Raw genomic sequence first — 19729 nt, 5'->3', positions numbered from 1 at the left:
CATATGTGTGCTGTCATGAGAGCCCTGTTTCCTGCCCTGCAGATCATCTGTGGGGCAACCATCAGCACCAGTGGTACTGCTGAAGTGAGGGTGGGTAGAGGGAAAGGCCAGGGCAAGCCAGAGGCAAAAGTACATCCGCATGCATGATGGCAATCTCTAGGTCAGGCAAGCCCAGATGGGCACAAAGAGCCACAACACAAATCACCGAACTGAGCTGCTGTGAAGATCAGAGCCAGAGCTCAAAGCTGTCATTCTCTGCCTTCAGCAACAAGGCTGACCCCAGTCCTAGTGGCGCCAGGGCTGGCGTTAGCAAGGTCAGGCAACACCACAGAGCAAGAAGCTGAGCCAGCAGAGCCAGTCCTGGCTGGGAAGGAGAGGCAGGGCCACCGAGAACTCTTCAGAACCAGAAGCTGAGGAAAAATAAAACAGCTGCCCCTGTAAGGAGATGGAGTCTGTACCAATGGGCTGCAGTCTTTACTACGGATTCATCCTTTTTGGGGATCTCTGAGGATACAAGATCCAGATACACATGGTTCGGCTCTGCAGTGAGTGTGTGGGATCGGTCTATCTGGAAAAGAAAAAAAGCTGAAGAGATTATGAGTGAGGTATTTTAGGCTGAGCCGTTTTAGAGCTGGTTTGTCAAGTTATGTAGGAGACCTGCAAGTCTGGTTGCTTGGTTGTGCTGCGAGCAGCTCTGGTGGTTTGAAAGGTTGTTCTCTGCTCCCTGGGGAGAAGCTGTTGGCTGGAGGTGGTGCTGTGGGTTAGGCTCTCTTTCAGGAGGTTGGAAAAACAAATGAAGGTCTGACCAGGGAGGGTAATGAAGAGTAAGAAAGCAATTCTAACTTTACTGTACTTGCCAGATCTTGATCAAGAATCCTGGTTGTGTCTTCTTCAGGTCACCCTGTAATTTCAGTGAGGTGCAGCACCCCTGTTCGCCCAGCTCCAAGCTAATCTGCTGTTTGTGGCTGTGGGCACAGCTAGCAGCTGCAGGCTTGTACCCAGCAGTAGCTGCAGTCCAGGAGGAGAGAGACCTTTCCTGCTTTGTGCAGGTGCTAGGTGTAAAATGGTGAGGGATGCAAGGTCTTGTTAAAATACAAAAATTTCATTGTAGGGCGGTTCATTGTGAAGCAGCATGGGAAGGCAGTGGAGGCTGTTGCACAGCCAAAGCATTTTCCTAAGGAAACCTTGGGCGACATGAACATGGTTGATGGGGTGGTCTGTGCTGAATGAACAGGATATTCATGAGAGCACCTTGCCTCCCCTGCATCACCACAGCAAAACATCAGATTTCAACAGCAGAGTAAGCATTACCCTCTGTGCTTTTCAAGTAGGGTGACACAGAGCTATGAGTGAAGGACCTGGGACATGAACACCCTTCCCCCCCCACCTGGATTTCCTCTCTTGTATCTCCCTGCCACTGCAGAGGAGCTGCTCCATCTCATTTTTCTCCTTCACGGTCCAGGATGGGGAGGGAGCAGGGGAGGCCCTACCCAGATCTGTCACACGTCAACCCAGCCATATCCAAATCACTCTGCTTATGGACAGGGCCAGCTCCCCATCAGGGCACTGTTGCTTGCAGGAATAACCTGTCTGCTCCTGGAGAGAAGCCCATGGAGGGTCCCCAGGACCACTGCTAGCCCAGTGCCATGGAAATGACAGCCAGGGCTGTGCAGTGAGGTGGCACGTGCCAGAGAGAGCACTGCCAGCACTTCTTTCCACTGTGGCACACACAGTCATACTGATCTGCTCCAGGAGACCCCGCTCAGCTATTTAGCTGCCCATTTTCTCTGGGTATTTCTCACTGTCACGGCCTTAGGATGTGGATCAGTGATTTTTTTTGTTCATCTCACCTGCACTCCCCCCTTCCTCTGTATTGCATCCCACTCAGCGTGCCTTTTATTTATTTACCTCTCTTCATTCAGTGGCTGGGCTTTGGCTAGCTTTTACCTCTTCCCTGCCTTTCCTTTTCTCCTCATTTGGTTCCTGTGTTGTTCCTACTCCACTCTCATTCCTTTCCTTCATTCCCTTGAGCTCTGCCATCTCACTCCTCCAGCCTTCCCCCTTACCAGGCCAGTCTTTGCAGAACCTCTTCTATGCGCTGCGGGTTTCATCCCCAAACCTCCCTGTCCCTGCTCACCTGCGGGGTGGCAAGGCCTGGGGCTGTGCTGGGAGGGGAGGTCACTGCTGCAAGAGCAGAGCCCACCCTCCAAGCAGTTTCCCAAGCCACTGGGAATTAATCTGTGCTTTGCTTTCCCTAATTGCTGGAGATGTTTGCTTGACTTTAACAAAACTATAAGCACATTCTTAGAAGATAATTGCTCTGATTCCCAATGAAATAAATTAACATAATAATAATAAATTTAGAAATAATACAGCCCCGTGGTTATCATCAAGCAGGGAGGAACCTCCTTGATGCTCAAGTCACTAGGTTTAGTGATTTCATGGCATTAGGGTTAGCTGCTGCCTGCAGGGGGTACCTGAAGAAATCCAAGGCTAACAGGCATGTTAAAAAGCAGGTTTAGAGACTGGATGGTCCTGGGGCTGAGGCTTTCACGGTTACTCTGCTGGCTGCAAAAACGCTGGGAAAAGCATCAAGGAGCACCAGTAGGCTCTGAACTAGTGATAGGGCCTCAGCCTAGCTGCTCATGGGCTGATTGTCCTAGCACAAAGTGCCTCACAATTCGTAGGTGCAACCCAGGAAAGGTCAAATTAACCCCGGAGACCAGCAATGGAAGGGCTTGCAGTATCTCTGCCTGCAGTTTATTCAAGATGGAGAAAAGTAGGGATATTTCCCGTCACTGGAGCTGTGTGCAGACCTGTGTTCCCACAGAGGGGATGGGGTAAGAGCTGCTGCTTCATGTGGAAGTGGCTCCAGAGACACTGCGTAACCCTGGGCTCTGGGGAGGCTTGGCAGCTGGCTGCACGAAATCTCAGGGAAGCAACTCGGAGCTGTAAATTAGCCTCTGGCCCTTGGCTGTGGCTAGAGCAGAAGGAAATGTGTCCAGACCTCACTGGGGGACGGGCACTCTAGGCCATCAGAGATCAACAACAAATCCCTGAACATTTTTGTGGAAGCTAAAACTAAACATGAAAAGAAATGAGAGAGAGTGAGAGAGAAAAGGTGGGGAGGGAGGGAGACAATTCAAGATTTCTTTACCTGTTCACGGTCAGCAGAGAATGCAGGGATTCAGAGTGTGAAGGTGATACTTTAAAATAATTCCCATAGCAGCAGCCATCCTTGCCAGAACCACCCAGAATGGGACCACCCAAACCGTGCAGTCGGAGTCTGGATGAAACTTCTCTATAGTCCAGTGACATCCAAGTTTTTGTCTGTCTAAGCAGCAGAAATCTCATTTTCTATGAATAGGCTTTTCTAACCAAAGCATAGTTCAAATGTTTTTTTTCACCCTTTTGATGAATTTCTTCATCATGGTCTATTTTGGAAGAGAATTTACACTGTCTGCTTCAGCACCTTTCTGCTTCATTCCCAGGCTTTGGCCCCTTGATCTGAACAACTACTCTGTCTCCTTCTGGAGCAAAACAAGTATTTCCCTCCAAAGAGGAGACCGAGCACAGCTGACAGCACAGTATGTGCCAAAATCCAACCTGAAGCAAGGCTGTTGATCCTGAAGCATGGATGTTGATCATGCCAAGCACCCAAGACCTTCCGCACAGTCCACACAGACCTTGTGCTCTCAAGCATCCTCGGACACTTAGGCTGTGCCCCAGGGTAAACACATGCCCTTGACATCTATAATGTAAAAGCACCGCTTTGTTGGGCTGTAACCCAGTCCTCTCTCTGGGTTCTTTGAGCAGAAAGATGAGTGAACACATGCTGTGCCCCATGACCACAGGCATGCAACACAGAGCCCAGATGAGACCCAAGGCAAGTCCTGGACATGAGCCACTTTGCATCAGCTTCAGGTGCAAGGCTCTTCTTTCTCTGGCCCAGCCTGTAAAGGCAGTGTAGGCATTACTGATTCCTTTCTCCATTTAACCACGGGAGCTATAGGAGCTTCAAGGTAGTAGATGACACTGTGGTTCACCACCAGCTTGACAGAGTGACAAATGCAAGAGAGATTCAAAAAACAAGTGAGGAATGTGTAATGGATTTATTGAGAAGGCACACTGAAAATACCTAAATGGGTCTAATTTAGGTTATTTTCCACCTCTCTTCTCAGTCACCATACACAAAAGCATAACATCCATCCACCTGCCTGACCGTCATTAGCCTGTTCCATTCCAGGTACCATAAAATAGAGGGGAAATTTCACGTGTGAAAGGATCTCATAGAGAAAAGGATGGAAACTCGATCATTGCTAGAGGATTTGAAACCAGAGAGCTGATACCCTTCTAGTTACACACTGGGGAACCATCCTGCATAAGCCTTTGGAGACATGAATTAACCTTTTTTCTCTCAAGGGTGTTTTTCCCACCATCACCATAGCCAGCCTGGGAAAAAAAGGAACTCTGTTTGTTTCCTCGCCTCGCAGACAGGTTGTGCTGAGAGGTGCCATCCTCTAGCCAGGTGTCTTCACACCATTTAACTGGGTTAAAAAAAGCTGTTCTCTGTGCTAAATTGCCTCCTCACTTCACAAGGCGTGAAAGTCTTTTCTCTCTCATGCGTCCATGCTTCACTCCTTCTGGGAAGACAGCTGGTCTTTTTTAGTAATGCATTTTGCTCCTTAAATGCTGTCTCTGAGACAAATCAGGTCACTGAGCCAGGCCCACAAAAGCTTTGAGGTGACTCAGTCTTGTGAAATCAGTAAGAATCAGGTGCCTAAATTTCATTGTGAGTCTGGGCCCAAGTGACCTTGTGAATGACATCAGTCCAAACATACGTTGTGCTCTAGCCAAGATTAGAGCATGGGTTGAGATGTACCTTAACCCCACCAATACCCCAGGCGATTAGTTGATTCAGTACATTTTTCTTAATATGAGGGTATCTCTCCAACCCATCATCCAAGACACAAAGCTACGTGACTGTTTTCCTGTCCTTCCTCTGTGGTTCCAGTTCATTGCTCTGTCTGCTCTTCTCAAACACAAACCAGCCACTCCAAGGCCAGGCAATGAGGTGCCACAGGAGAGAAATGGATAAACAGCAAGCAAAGATGGATACACAGTTTCCTCCTTTCTTGCTTTGCCTATGTGTGGCTGCAGATACACTGAACATCTGGAAAACATCTGATTTCTCCATTTCACCTTGCTTGCCATACCAGCATGTGGGGTGTTTAGATGGGTCTGGAGGTTACAGCAATTCTTTCTTCATTCTTTGTCATGTTTTGATGCTTCTGTAAGCTTTGGTTTTGGAGATGGAAGGTAGAAAGGTGGCCAAATTAGAAATCTTGGGGCCATGGGTAAATGCATTTCTGCATTCCTGTTACCTGAGAACTAACCTCTTCCCTATCTGTGTCCTCAACATTCATTTCTCATCTGCTAATCTGAGCTACGTGACAGCAAGGAAAGTCTCACTTGCAGGAACAGTCTGCCTGGGAAGGGATGTCCTAGAAACCTGGAGGTGTGGCAGACAAGCAGATGGAGATGGTGAGAGGATCATCCCTCTCAGATCGGAAAGAGGATGTGGGCTGTGTAGATAGCGGCATAAAAGCTTAGCAGTGCATTTCATGAGGGCGAAGCTTTCCACATTGGCTTTAGTGGGTATGTGGGGATGTCGAAATGAAAAAGGATGTGTTTGGCTATGTATATCCTTTATTACATTCATATAGCCATGTATCAACCAGCCGCAGTGTATTCAAGTCCTGCCATTGAAGGATCTATGATTTGTTTCACACTAGATGAAACAGAGGACATTTTCTCCATGTAAAATGAGAATACATCGAATGCACACTTAAAAAATCATGAATATTTCAATATTAAGTACTAGTGTGAGTTTCCTTTACACATAAATGTGTAGATGAAAGGGGTTTGTGATTGAATAACAATATATGAAACTTATCCTTACCAGATCTGATTTTTTGGCTGGGGGCTCTATATTCTGTACAAACATGAATAATAATAGCCACTTTTATACCAGAAGCCACAATACTATGACCAAGTTGTCATACACGCGTGGCAGACAGATAAGACAGAGAGATTTCTTGTTTTCCACTGTGATGCTTTTGAATACATCCCGGCAAGGCTGACTCACCCCTTTAGCTTTCCAAGGAAGATAAATTGCTTTCCAGGAGCTTCATTGTATACAGGTTATTTTTGAGCAGCTTCCTTAATTAAGGTTTATCTGCTGTGTGCATAATCCACAGATGAAGAGCCCTTGTCTCTTTCTGTGAGAACAGAAGATTCCCTCTGAACAATCTGTTTCTCACCCAACCCATTGTTACAAAACATGACATACATAGATATACAGATAGATATCGTGTCCTACCCCAGAAGTAGCTGCAGGCCAGTAGCCTGAAAATAAGTCATTTCAAATGCTCAGGATGCTTCAGTGGGGAAAACCTGAATAGAAATGGGATTCCTGAGGGCCACTAAGAGCCATCTGAGCTAGCACAGACATGCTATTAGTACATTTCTGTCATTCATGACCTTAAACCCCACCTCTGCCCCAGCATCATTTTCCTTATCTTTTATATCTGAATTGATGCTGAAAGTGCCCCATTGGAAATATATTTTGCAACCGTGAACCTTGCGACCTGGCAAGGACTCAAACTTGATGTCATCCCAACTGGGATAAGAGGACGATGATGTCATCAGAATAGCAAGAGAGCCTTTTAGCTCTGTAATGCAGTAGGTGTGGGTGGGAGCTTTCAGTCTGACATCCTTGGACAGAAAAAGCGCTCTCCTTACCCTGCCAGGTAAAGGTGAGCCCTGCAGGGCAGCAGAGTCGCAGCTCTCCAGGATGTCATCTGTCAGAAGAGGAGGAGAGCCCACCCTGTGGCTCCCCTGGCTCCTGCTCCTGCTAGCAGCAAGAAGGACAGAAGCCCTCACAGGGTTACATAGCCCAGGTAACAGGGTGACTGTGGGGGAAGAAGTCACCAAGGCATGCAACAGGTCACATTTCATCAAAACTGTCCTGGTTGGTTCAGAACGTACCTGAGATGTGAGAGCAGCAAGGCTAGAGAACTCTCCCTTCAGTCTATGGTTTTCATCTTTTGTTCCAGGATGAACAATTTTGTCATGTTCACTAGTGGTTTTGCAGGAATCGGATATATAGTACTGGACTTTTAGTGTCTTGTAGGTATCTTTCCATTCTCCCAGTCCTGCTGCAGTTTGAAATTGGCTGCAGACCTTAGTGAGAGAGAGTCAAAGGGAGAGCATCCAAGTGTTACCTGGTGCTAGAATGGAATACCTAGTCTATGCCCATACTGCTGTGGCTTCAGTGTAATGCAGACATATTCAAGGTCTCCATAAACAGGCTAGTCCATAATGTTGCCACAGTGATGCAGGACTTAGTGCGAACGGCAAAATTTGCCTAAGGAGCAAGGTAGACGAACCTGTGCAGGACTTTGCATAACTTGTTTGGATCACAGCTGTTCCCCAAACATGCTAATTTAAAGCTACTTTGGATTTGCTTTCATCCCCTTGTGCTGAAATGAGGTTGAAGAACTTCCCCCAGATGCTGAATAACACGGTGCAACATTAGCTATACAAGCAAAAGACACACGTAAATGGTTACAACATGCATTGTCCTTACACGTAACCATCCCCTGCTGCCTGATGAGCTGCCATGAACACAAAGGCCCACTTTCCAGACCACACCATTTAGTGTACTTCGGGTAGCGCAGCTGTAACTGCTCAGCTCTGCCCCTCTGATAGATGCAGATGCCATTTTGTTCCCAGGTGCCAGCAGGAGCATGACTGCTTATGCCAAATTGTGTGCATTAATATCACTTGTGCAGTCGTTCATAGGCTTTTTCATTAATTCCCTACAAAAGTATGCTGGTCTTGCTGCCAGGTTTATGTCCTGGTGCGTTCAGCCCCAGCCTCACCCCTGCATAGGTGTGTGGAGCAGCTCTTTTCCTTGATGATTTGGGGCTGCTCATACTTCGGTCATCCTACCCCCTGAAGCTTCTCCCTGGGGAATGATCCTGCTTGGGCACCAGTGCCATGGCCGTGTCCCAGCTGGTGTCCCTAGAGAGATATGGTGGGTACGACCTCTGGCATGCTGGTGGCCACGCGTTTGGCTCACTGGCATGGCTTTGCCCACACGTGGGTGCCTGACCCTGTCTCATGACAGTGCTTGGGGGAACGACCACCTCTGTTTACCAGTGATTGCTGCCAGTGTGGCCCATCAGCTGCCACCCTCTTCACATGCAGGGCATTTCCAGTGCTATGGAGGCATAAGGCAGCATCTCCTTCTCCCTTATTCCTGCTGCACTCTTTATGACCGTGCTGATGGACTGCGTCCTCTCTCTGCTCTTCTGGTCCCGGGCCTTTCCCCACATGGCATCTCTCAGTTGCAGCGGCCTAAGGAGAGGTTTCCTCTTCCCACATGCACAAAAATGCTTGCTATCTTTCTCAGCCAGCTCGTTTTCCTTCTTTTGTGACCTGAGCCAGTGCTGGAAACCAGGTGCAGACAGCAAAGAGGCCAGTGCCTCTGCTTCAGAGTGGCTCTTTTGAATGCTTCCCATTGGGAATATTAATAGAGCGGTGTCCTTTCATCAATATGCAGCTGAGCTGCTACTTGCCCAAGAGCTGCTAAATTACTGGGCTGAAGCATGCGATGTCCTGTACGTTCAGTGGGAGTTTGCAAGCAGAGCATTATCTGTCTGCAGCAGACCAGCATGAAGCACAGGCTCTGTTTTGGTCCCATTTAGGACTTTAATGCATGTCTTAAGTCTAAAAAACACGGGGAATGTCTGTTCTGTGTTGTAAGGCTGAATTCCACCCAATGGAGAAATAATAATCATCCGCTGGAATTGGGAAGACTGATATCTATCTGCCTATTACTCCTTCATTGAAACCATGAGTGGGGAGTGGAGAAAAAGTGCTTGAAGTGCTTGCAGACAGGGCATTTGTGAGGCGTGGATGTGTGTGTGTCTGGCAGCCGGCATCTGCCGTAGGGTGGGTAGCAGTACTATTCTCTGTGGGCAATCCTGAACTGAAAAGCTATAAAGCACAAAGCACTTGGTGTCATTAGAGTCACACACCTGTGAAACAAGGTATCATTAAAAGGGAACAAAGACTTGAAGGCATAGGTGGATTTGGAAAGACGGTGAAATTTGCCCTTGGAGAGTGTTTTGAAAATGACTAGGGGAAAGAGACTGGTAAATTTCAAAACGGATGGGAAAATAAATCATGGCAATAGTGACAACCCAGCTGGTGCAAGCCTTTCCACACAGCCAAGGTGCTCTCAGTGTCGCTGACAGAGATGATGAGGTGCTTTAAATTCCCTTTACAAAAGCCCTGTGTCTGTTCAGCCCTAGGATGAAATTAGAGGCACCTGGCTTCAAAGCCATGCCAAATGGAAAGGTTGCTTCAAATCTTGTCACCTGTTAGGAGGAGGGGAAGGTGGGACACTCCAAATTAAACCAGAGCCTGGGCTACACCTGAAGAAGTCTTAACTTATCTACCTGTTTTCTCCTCTGCCTTCCTCCCTTGTTCTTTCTCCAAGGTTGAAAAAAATGAGGACGGGGACCAAAAGATTGAGCAAGATGGCATCAAACCAGAAGATAAAGCTCATAAGGCAGCCACCAAAATCCAGGCCAGCTTCCGCGGACACATAACAAGGAAAAAGCTCAAGGGAGAGAAGAAGGGGGATGCCCCGGCGTCTGAGAGCGAGGCCGCCGACAAGAAGGACGAAGGGCCTGCTGGCGGAGCGGCCGAGAACAAAGAGAGCGAGGCTCCCGCTGCCACAGAGGCTGCCGCCGCTGACAGTGCCCAGCTGGAGGAGGGCAGCAAAGACAGCAGCGCGCCAGCGGAGGAGAAAAAAGGAGACGGAGCCGCTGACACGGGCTCAGAGCAGCCAGCCCCGCAGGCTGCCACTCCTGCTGCCTCCTCGGAGGAAAAGTCCGCTGCTGCCGCCGCCGAAACGGAAAGTGCCACTAAAGCTTCCACTGATAACTCGCCGTCCTTGAAGGCTGACGAAGCCCAAGACAAAGAGGAGCCTAAACAAGCCGACGTGCCTGCTGCTGACACCACTGCCACCACCACCCCTGCTGCAGAGGATGCTACTGCCAAGGCAACAGCGCAACCCCAAATGGAGACAGTGGAGAGCAGCCAAACCGAAGAGAAGACAGGTGAGTGAATGCCTCGGCAGGGAGTGGGCCTCTCCAGAAACGGATGCCTCCCTTTGTCTCTTGGGGTTGCATCTGAGACTGGCCAGCAAGGGCCAGCAGAGGAATCAGAATGAGGGTTAACAAGGGAATCCATTTTAGGGGCAGGGGACGCAAGCATGCTCTTGCTTAACACCCTCTCTTCTGCTTCCCAGCAGCTTTTGGAAAAACTACATCTCCTCTTGAGGCTCTTGCTTCTCTAGGTGGAGGTGCCATCCAGCCCTCCAGCCTTTTTTTTTTTTTTTTTTTTTGTGGAGTCAGTGAACTTTGGGGCTTGGAGGAGCCTGGAGAGCTCCCAGGCTCTGCATGCACTAAAGAGGGAGGTGAACTTCACCAGTCACACCAACACTGACATCTCCAGTAGGGCAGCCAGCTTAAGCTGGAAATCTCACAAGGGAAAAGCCCTCTCATACTGCAGGAGGCCATTTAGCCTTACTGGTGGGGAAGAAGGGGCCAACAGGCTTTTTCTTCCATCAGCCTGTGAATGGGTGAGGTTGCTGGTAAAACCATATCCTTGTAATGAGCATCTTATTATCAGCATCACTTTCATCCAAACCAGCATTACTTTTAGCCTCTCTACTCAGACCAGCCTGTGACAGCCATGCATATCACTTGAATGAATCTTTTCAGCATGTGTCACCTGAGTTAGACCCACATGATAATAGGATCAGGTAGGAAAAGGGAAGCATAAAGACCCTGAAAGCTCTGTGAATGAGGACAGAAGAGAGAGCTGAATACAAACAATCGCTCTAGGAGGTATTTTCAATTCTTTGCTCCTGACCAAGCTGCAAGCCTGTTTAACTAGTTCCACTGTGAAGAAGTGAAGTTTTGAGAGGCAAAAGTGAGCATTTTTGACAGTGGCATAGTGTTTACAAACCATAAAGAAAAGCTGTTACTGAATTACAATACTGAGACTTGTAGAAAACATGTCAAAGGCTTGAGGATGCTTTTGCTCTTGTTCTTTACCTTCCTTACATTATCAAAGAAAGAAACTTAAATAAAAGAAAGTTTACATCAGAAGTAGGCAGCACATGAAAATCAAAAGGAAGTGCCAAGCATAACGAGCCTCCACATTCATGAGACACTCAGTTGTAGAAGGCATTCTGCATTCATTAGCTCATTGAGGAACAAATGTGTCTATTGGTTTATGAAGTTCATAAACAGCCTTATATAAATGCTATAGAGCCCCTACATCCAGTCCTACATTTACTAATGTTTCTTTTCATTTCATTTGGTCCACTACTTTGTTTTGGTCACAAATCATAACTCCCACACTCTAATTAGACTTCCAAGCTTCATAGGGCTTCAGGTAACTCTGTACCCACTGATCAAAGTGGAAAGATAAGGAAGAACTTATCCAAAAAAATGATAAGCACTGAGAGGAGCTCATGAAAATCAATTGTGATTTAATGTGTGGACAATGGGAGCTGTCCTGAAGAGTTTGACTCTAAGCTGAATGAACATAGTAACAAAGAGATGCTTATTTTACTTGTTTTACTTCCTTTCACCTAAATGTTTCTAGAGATAAACCTTGAACTTGCATCTGCCATGTTGGCTTTTTATGATCCAGGTCTCCAGTTCTTTGTTTTCACATTATATGATGAGTTGAGTGGCAAAATAAATGTTATGTGATTTGAGAAATCCAATTTGGTATGTTGCATGCTGTACTTGTTTTTATACATGGGCAAAGGTATAAACATCAATGGTAAAAATAGGGCAGAGTGAATCGGTGTTTTGGGGCTCTGTGTACACAGACTAATGAGTGCAAATTAACTCTTAGTTAAGATCTGCAATGCCTTATTCCTAAACAGGAATAGTGATTCTGTTTTGCATTAATATCCTATTTTTATTCAGATTAATCTGCTTTAATGGTTGGAGATAGGAAATTTATAGTAGCAGGCTATTTCATTTGCTTAATTTTACCTGTTTTCAATCATTGGTAATCAAAGAATGGTTTATTTCTATTCAGTATTCTGAGTTATTTGCAGCTATCTTCCCCATAGTCTTGTTGGCCTTAGCATCATTTGAAGTGGGAACGTTACAATTTAATACACATTTGCACATGATGCTGCTATCTTATGTAAATATCTAGCCAATGGAATAAGTTATAAAATCTACAATCAAATATATATTTTAAAATGAGCTTTTAGTGATTATTTGACCATTCAAGGCTAGTATGTGCATCTGTTCAGGCTCATTCAATATGCATGCAGTAATACTCAAGCTTACAAATGTTTGCAGAAGGCAAACGTGGAGGGTGTGTGGCCACACATAAACTGATATTCTCTTTAAAATGTTAATTAATATAGATTTTTTTTTTCTAAATTCCAATTCAAGGATGATATCAGCCTTCCAGTCACAAACTCGAACAGCTGGGTAAGTGCCCCCTGAGCCATGCAAGAAGGAAATGGAGAAAGATTGAATAGGTCTTCTTGTCCATCTTTTTGAGGATGCTGGGCTGTGTTCTAAAATACACTCTACAGTACAATGTTCAGAATACTGAGAAGCTGCTTTCGCTTCAAAGCATCTTCCATAGAAGAGCATCATCACCATATTAAAGATCCCACAAACAGGAAATATTTCCTAATAGAAAGCCTAAGCTCTCTTTTTTCATATCTTCATCCCCTTACTCTCTTTCATCTCTTTAAGCCTCTATTGGTACTCACTCCTTTCATAGGCTTAAAGACATGCCACAACATTTCTTCCAGTCTTTTCCCAGCAAACACAGCACTGGTGGTTGCTGGCATGGCTGCAATAGTTTGGTCATTCATGAAAGAGGGAGGGCTACCAAACATCTGCCACTTCAGTACTCGGCCAGCCTGAGGACAGATCTTCTTTCAGCTTCATCAGTCCCCTTCTCCCAGAACTTGTCCCCTTGGCTTTCAAAGGTCATTTCTTATCGTTTCTGTGATCGAAGACTGGCACAGTAGCACACAGTGTCAAGCTGCCAAAAATAAATCAAATTGGCTCCTAGCCAATGTCATCGGTTGGCTGGTTGCCATAGCATGCTTGGCTGCTACTACTGTGAGGCGTGCCGACCATGCTACTTTTGTGCAGTGATGATCATCTGCCTCAAATTTTGCTACAATGGCTGTATCACATTATCTGTGGATGTCTTCCCTGGTGAAAACACAAGAAAAAGTCAACGACATTTCATATGCAGAGATTTTTCCCTTCATTTAAGGGCAGGACAAAAAAGAGAGGAAGAGAGGAAAGGGCTAACTAACAGATAAAGAGAGCTGCATGATCTTTAATGCTTAATATTTAATGTTTCTGGAGCAGGAGAGAGGCTTGGTGATTCTTCATACCATTCCCTAATTCCCCTGACAGACCTCAGCCTTCCTTGTTATTCAGTTCTACACACTCGACTTGTCTGTTGGTAATGGCTTAGGAAATGGCTTCAACCAACTGTCTTGTATCCAGTATTAGTAGTTCTCATATCCTGGGCATTCCCAGTTGTACAGTAGGGCAGTTTCTAAGCAATCCTCATTGTATCACCTCTGGGAAAAATTAGATGGATTCCGACCTGAGTAAGCCATGAAATGAGTTAGTGTGCTTTGTTCAGCAGCTTATGGAGGACTGAAGTAAGAAGGACATCTGTTCGTTCTCTTCATGACTTCTAGTGGGCAACTCACGTGCCAGGATGCTGTTCTCTTATTTCAGCTTCCTTGTCAAGAAGCTTTCTTTTTATGATCCAGCTTTTGCCTCTTTGGAGTTGGAATTATGCTTAGAGAGGCTGCTTTAGATGCCAACCTACTCAAGAGGTCCTAACTGGTAGGAGGGAATTTATACATTACTTATGTATCATGATGTAAGATATATTCTAATCCATGTTGCACTGGCTTAAATCTGAAAAGTGTTCATCAAAGTCACTGCAAAGAGTCTACATTAATACAGCTTTGAAAGGAGATCAGCCCCCAGCACAGCAGACTATAGAAGATGGGATACTGTATGCCTTATGGGGAGGAGAGAAGGTGAATACCACACAGTGTTAGATTCTCTTTATACTTTCCAAGGTTTTCAAGGCTCAGCTCCAAACCTGGCTAGCTCCCACATCAAAAGCACTCTCAGATTGTCAGGTAAGGATACAACAAAGCCCAGAAATGTGAAAGAGTAAATTGTGCCTAAAGAAACAAATTGGTCTTCTTTTGTTGGGAAATGAAGAATGCTTTCTACTGCTTGATGAAATAGCTTTACAATGGAGCAGTTTCACAGCTGAAATGAAAAATCAGCCACATGACAATTGCTTTGCATGCATGTGAGCCCACAGTTCCCCCTGGGCCCTGTACCCTGCAAGCTGGGAACACTGGGAGGCACTATCTTCTCTTCACTTCCTTAGAGAGAGCAAGTCCCTACAGATCCTTTTTCATGGTTTAGAGTTGAATCGGTTCTTTGTTTTCAGTTCAATCCTCATATTGATTGAAGGGCAATACTTGCTGCACCTAGAGAGCACTGGCTATATAAAGATTTGGAAAGGGAGACTGTCTATTGTCAGGTACAAGCCAGAGGGTACAGCCTACGCCACGCAAGAGGATTGCGGTTGTATAACTGGAGTTTTAGTCTTGGCCCATGGGTAGCTGGCAGGAGACAGAACACCCTCACTGCCATGCCTGTTTCACTAGAGCTTATCTCTGATGCTACACCTGGCAGCTGAAGAAAGCAATGCAAATGCACCCGTCTTCCTGTGACTGCCCCAGAGGGAACAACTCTAAGCATGCATGCCAGCATTTTCTTTTCTGTAGTACTACTCAAGCAAAAAAGTAAGAATATAAATGCAATTTAGGTTACCCGGAACATGCTGAAAGATGACAAAGTATGTGCCTAGTCCTCAGCTGCTTTGAAATTTTTAACCTTTGCATTGTGCCTAGATGGGTACATGTGTTGTATATGTATTTCAGAGCCTGCAAATTGATTCAGATAAACTTGTGAGGGGCAGAGTGAAAAAAGCAGAATGTCACAGTTTTCCAGAGAACAGGAAACTTACACACCACCTGCAGCAGGTGCAGGATTTCCTCTTCTCTTGCAGAGTGAAATATGGTCTCTGGTCCCATGAGTGCCTCAGGTTTGCTTTTTCTAAATGAGATGTTCCTTACCCAGTAAAGGTGCAAGCAGTGCTATTGGTAAAGCAGGATCTGACCTCTTTTAATGAAATCCTAGGTGGTGCTAAGCATATTTACTGATGACAGGGTGTGGGCTGACTTTGGAAAATGCCTTCTGAGGAGAGCAAATTAATCATTGTTTCGGACTAAGGGGGTACTGGTTCTTTTGGGACCTCAGCAAGAAAGGTGTGGACAGTCAAGGGTGGTTAAGTGGTTTATTTTGTGAGGATGGAAATTATACAAAAGATGACAGCAATCGTACGTGATCACAGCTGTTGCAGTATCAGAAGAGTCCCCCCTCAATGATCACAGCATGCTGTGCAGAGTTCCTGTCCACTGGGAGGTTGGGCAGCCTCACTCTTCTTCACATCTTTATAGCATTTTTCTATGTGAGCAAAGTTAGTGGTCTCATACCTGTACGGTACTGAACTTTCTAGATGGTGCATACAGTGGGGTTTGCTGAGGGTGTTAACACTCTTACACATCTCCACAGGAAGGAGCTCTACAGACGGTATTGCTAAAGGCAGTGCATACTGATGTCACGGTATGTGCTTTTGTTATATAGTGGTCTCTCACACTAACACACTAATCTCTACAGACAAGGCCCATGATTAAATTCAGCCTAGATTCTGCATGAAATCAGTCTCTTTGTTAAATGTCTTCTGCAGTGACCCACTACAACTGCCCTCAGACCATCTCCAGAAAATGCTCCAAAATCCCCACATGGATTTATGGCCTTTCTGCCATAAATGATAGCCAGATTTGCAGGTGAGAAAAGTTCAGTTAGCATACCAGTGAACAGAGCAGACAGACAGACAATGAAACTGAAGTGGCAGCTGTTGGCTGTAGCTGCCAGCAGTGCTCTGCACCACCACCAGTGTCATCTCTTTATGCTAGGATCAAGTAGGCTGAGCTTTTCAGACATATATAAGCTTGCAGAGTATCAGCTGGAATTTACAGCTCCAAGACAGCAGTACTAGCCCTGTGGTACAGACAACTGTCGTGCACTGAGGGATGGGACTGGAAAAGTTCACTAGGTCAGCACGATCAGATTAGTTAGACGTTCCTCGAGTGCTGTATGATAGCTGCATTAACACTGGATGGTCAGTGGCAGTTCAGTGATCACTTCCAATCTCTGCAGCAGCTCTGTGGAGTCTGGCAAGGTGAAGTTGTGCTCCTAAGGGACTGTGGGTCCATGCAGAAGAGCATAAGAACTGCCAAGGCAGGTCAGACCTAACATCCATTCACCGTACTTGTCTAGCTGTGGCTAGCACCAAATACTGCTGTAGGCAGATTTGGGATAAACTGCCCCTCTACAGCTAGGGTCCATCCCTGTTCTCTGTCACCTAGAATTTGGTTTAACAGTTAAAAAGTGATGTATTATCTCTTGATACTAATTATAACAGGGGTTTTACATGGCATATATAAATGCACGATATCTGACTAAGTGTTAACAGCTTTCCCAACTCCAACCAAGTGTACAATGGCTAGAAAGATCACCAATAAAATGGCCACCATTGCCTTAAGTATCTTTCTTTACTTATGTTCATCAGAGAAAGAACAAAAGCTTCTGATAGCCCTACTTTACACTGTTGCTCATCGTATATAGCATCATATTGTATGTGCATATGCACAGATGGCGTAGTACCATAGGCCTTGCTATTTCTATCTTTCCTGACAAAAACACAAGCAATGTTTTCAATTGCTTTTTGTGTGAAAGCATTCCCAGGCTTCTTAGCATCTTTGTTGCTTTTTGATGAACTTAAATCTCTTAAATCTACAAATGTCCTTTATGAGATGGGTGACAAACACTGTATACATTGTATACAGTCCAGAAGAGGCTGTACTTGTATACATGTATTTCCAGAAAGGCATTATTTCTTCTCTTTTTTTTCCTCATCCCAGTCCTTAGGCACACTATTATCTTGGCTTTTTGAACACAGCTACCCAATGACCATGGATGACTGCAATGACATCCAGGTCCATCATGGACTTGAAAGTTATCCTTTTTGTAAAAGCACCATACAGATATTATATTTTTACACATGGTTGTGTGATTGGGCAATGGCCAAGAGAACCAAAGAAACATAGGCAGTGGCAGGAGGTCTACAAGTCAGTGGTTGGCATGAGGACAGGTACTGGCATCAGCTATCTGGGCTAGGTTCCACCTTCAGTTCTGGACCACCAATAGACTGCCCAAAAGCCTGACTCAGGCTAGCTCTACTTGAACAGGTCTTTAAGCACAGTATATTTCTCAAGACTGCATTCAAACTGCAAGCTTGACATAAAGGAGGGTTTCCTCATTCCCTAGCTTTTCTCTCTTGGTATTGAATGTCTTTCAGGCAGGAAATAGACGAGATGCATAAAGTTAATGTATTCCTTGCTGAAGATTCCCCTTTGCATACCTTTTAGCTCTAATGTTCTGTACCATATAAAAGGTCTTGGTTTTATCATCTCCAGTTGTAAATATGTGGTCTGTGGAAATGCATCTTCTTCTTTTCTGTGTCTTTAATGACGTCACTGTCAGCATGGGACACTGAAACAGAGCTGAAAATTTCATCTGACGTCCTGGCAGCCAGGAGTTGGACACCTGCCCTTTGCAGGGCATCAGAGTAGTCAGGAAGAGAACTACAGAAACCTGGACAGGGCCCAGAGATGCAAAGGAAAATGCTGTTCTCCTAAAGACAGGAAAAGTGAGACTCAAGGCTTCATGTAAATAAGTCTTAGATAGAGGTCATAAGGTCCCAATTATCCAGTGTTCAAAAGACCACTCACTTTCCAGTTGTACCTTAAGGCAACAGCAAATGAGTCCTCTTTTCATTACAAAAGAAAACAGAAGGTGTAAGACACGATTCAACCTCTCCATCTTCCTTCAGCAAGACACAGTAATTGGGAATGCTAGTAATGATGACTGGACATTACCTGTAACCCACAGGGCTTAATGAAGAAGAAAATTTTTCTAACATTTGGGAGGGCGTCCAAATCCCTATGCTAAAATGGTGCAGTGCTGCAGAACCGTAACTGACAATGCATTGCAAGGACAAGGAAAGGGGTGGGAGAGCAGGAGCGAGAGCCATGAGCAGTCTGCAGTAGCATTCCCCAGTGCTGCTGACTTTGGCAGAACTGTCCTAGCAGCTGTGAAAAATGTTTCAAAGACTTTACTGGATAACTACTTGAAGAGATGAAAAATTGGATAAAATAAAAATAATTAAAGTTGGAGCAGTGAAAGGTATTTTTAAAAACGTCTTTGCTGTTCTTAAGGGATTTGGGCACCTGTTGATTTGGAAAAGACAGAAGTCTCTAAGAAGGTGGAGGAAAGATTGAATGCAAGCTTGTGTGGACTAAGTCCACAACTGCCTAGTTTTTTGATAAGTGTAATATTCCTTCCCCACACTGGGTCTGGACCTAGAAATAAAAGAGTAGGTATTCCAGCCTTGACAGCTTGTTTCGCCTATCCTCAAATTTTTCTCTAAGCTTCCCTTCTTCCTCCATCCTTACTTCCATCTTTTAGAGCCTGTTTGGAGGCAATACTCACCAGCTGTAGCTAAGTCTAAATGGCTGAAATCTAGCCTCACCAGTTTATGTAAGGCGAGGATTTCAGATGTCATTTCAGCATGGGTGTTGTAAAGGATTCAGAGTAATCTTCAGTCATCAATACTGAAACAAGAGCTAAGCCACTGGAGACCCAGTCCTGGGCTGGACTCTGCCAAGCTGCACTTCAGGAAGATATGCAAGTTGAAGGAGTCTGTGGTCTTCATTTCAGATCTGCTTGCAAATGATCTGTATGTTTCTTTCCCTGTGTGGTGCTCAGTGCAATATTGTAACGCTGGCCTTCTGCTTTCCCTTGTGGTTGGAAGAGGTAGAAACTTAGAAATCTGCATTGATGGGGCCTGATCAGAGGCTGCTGTAATGTTCACTCCAGAAATTGTCTGCTCCTTTGTCTACAGTCTGTTATTCAACTGTTATGTTAGGGATCCAGATGGTCAAAGCGCAGTGAAAGGAAGTAACTTTATTGCCAAACAGAGAGTATGCGCTGGCACAAGATCTCCGTACCATACCTGGTCATCCTGTCCCGGTGTACAGCTCCTACTATGTGCCATGGACATTCAGGGTACTGCAGGTTTGCAAGTCAGTGGGACCAGTAACTAAAAGATCCTTCAACAGTGTAAGCAGTTTTGACACATGCCTTTAGGATTTTATTTGGGGCTGAAGGTACTGTTTGAACAAACCTATCCCTGCACTACCTGTCAAGCCTTAATCTGGAGACTGATCAGTGTGAACAGACACAGTGCCAGGCACAGGGACTAAACTTGACCTCCTGTCCATGACACAACCTCTCCTGAACACACCTGCTGCCCAGCAGCAAGTCACTGAGGAGAAAGGCACAGCACTGCCACT

General features: G+C 45.5%; 1 protein-coding gene across 1 annotated transcript in view; it reads left to right on the top strand.

Annotated features, from left to right (window-relative positions):
• The window catches only part of GAP43 (growth associated protein 43), a 59706-nt gene that overhangs the window by 21879 nt on the left and 18098 nt on the right, over positions 1 to 19729 (top strand). The window contains exon 2 of the mRNA XM_035314834.1: positions 9572 to 10196. Within this exon, the coding sequence (XP_035170725.1) occupies positions 9572 to 10196 (625 nt within the window). The remainder of the gene's footprint in view (positions 1 to 9571; positions 10197 to 19729) is intronic.

Source organism: Oxyura jamaicensis, chromosome 1 (assembly GCF_011077185.1).
Source record: "Oxyura jamaicensis isolate SHBP4307 breed ruddy duck chromosome 1, BPBGC_Ojam_1.0, whole genome shotgun sequence".
NCBI classification, from domain to species: Eukaryota; Metazoa; Chordata; class Aves; order Anseriformes; family Anatidae; genus Oxyura; species Oxyura jamaicensis.
Note: the sequence above shows the minus strand (reverse complement) of the source record. Positions and strands in the feature narration are given on the sequence as shown.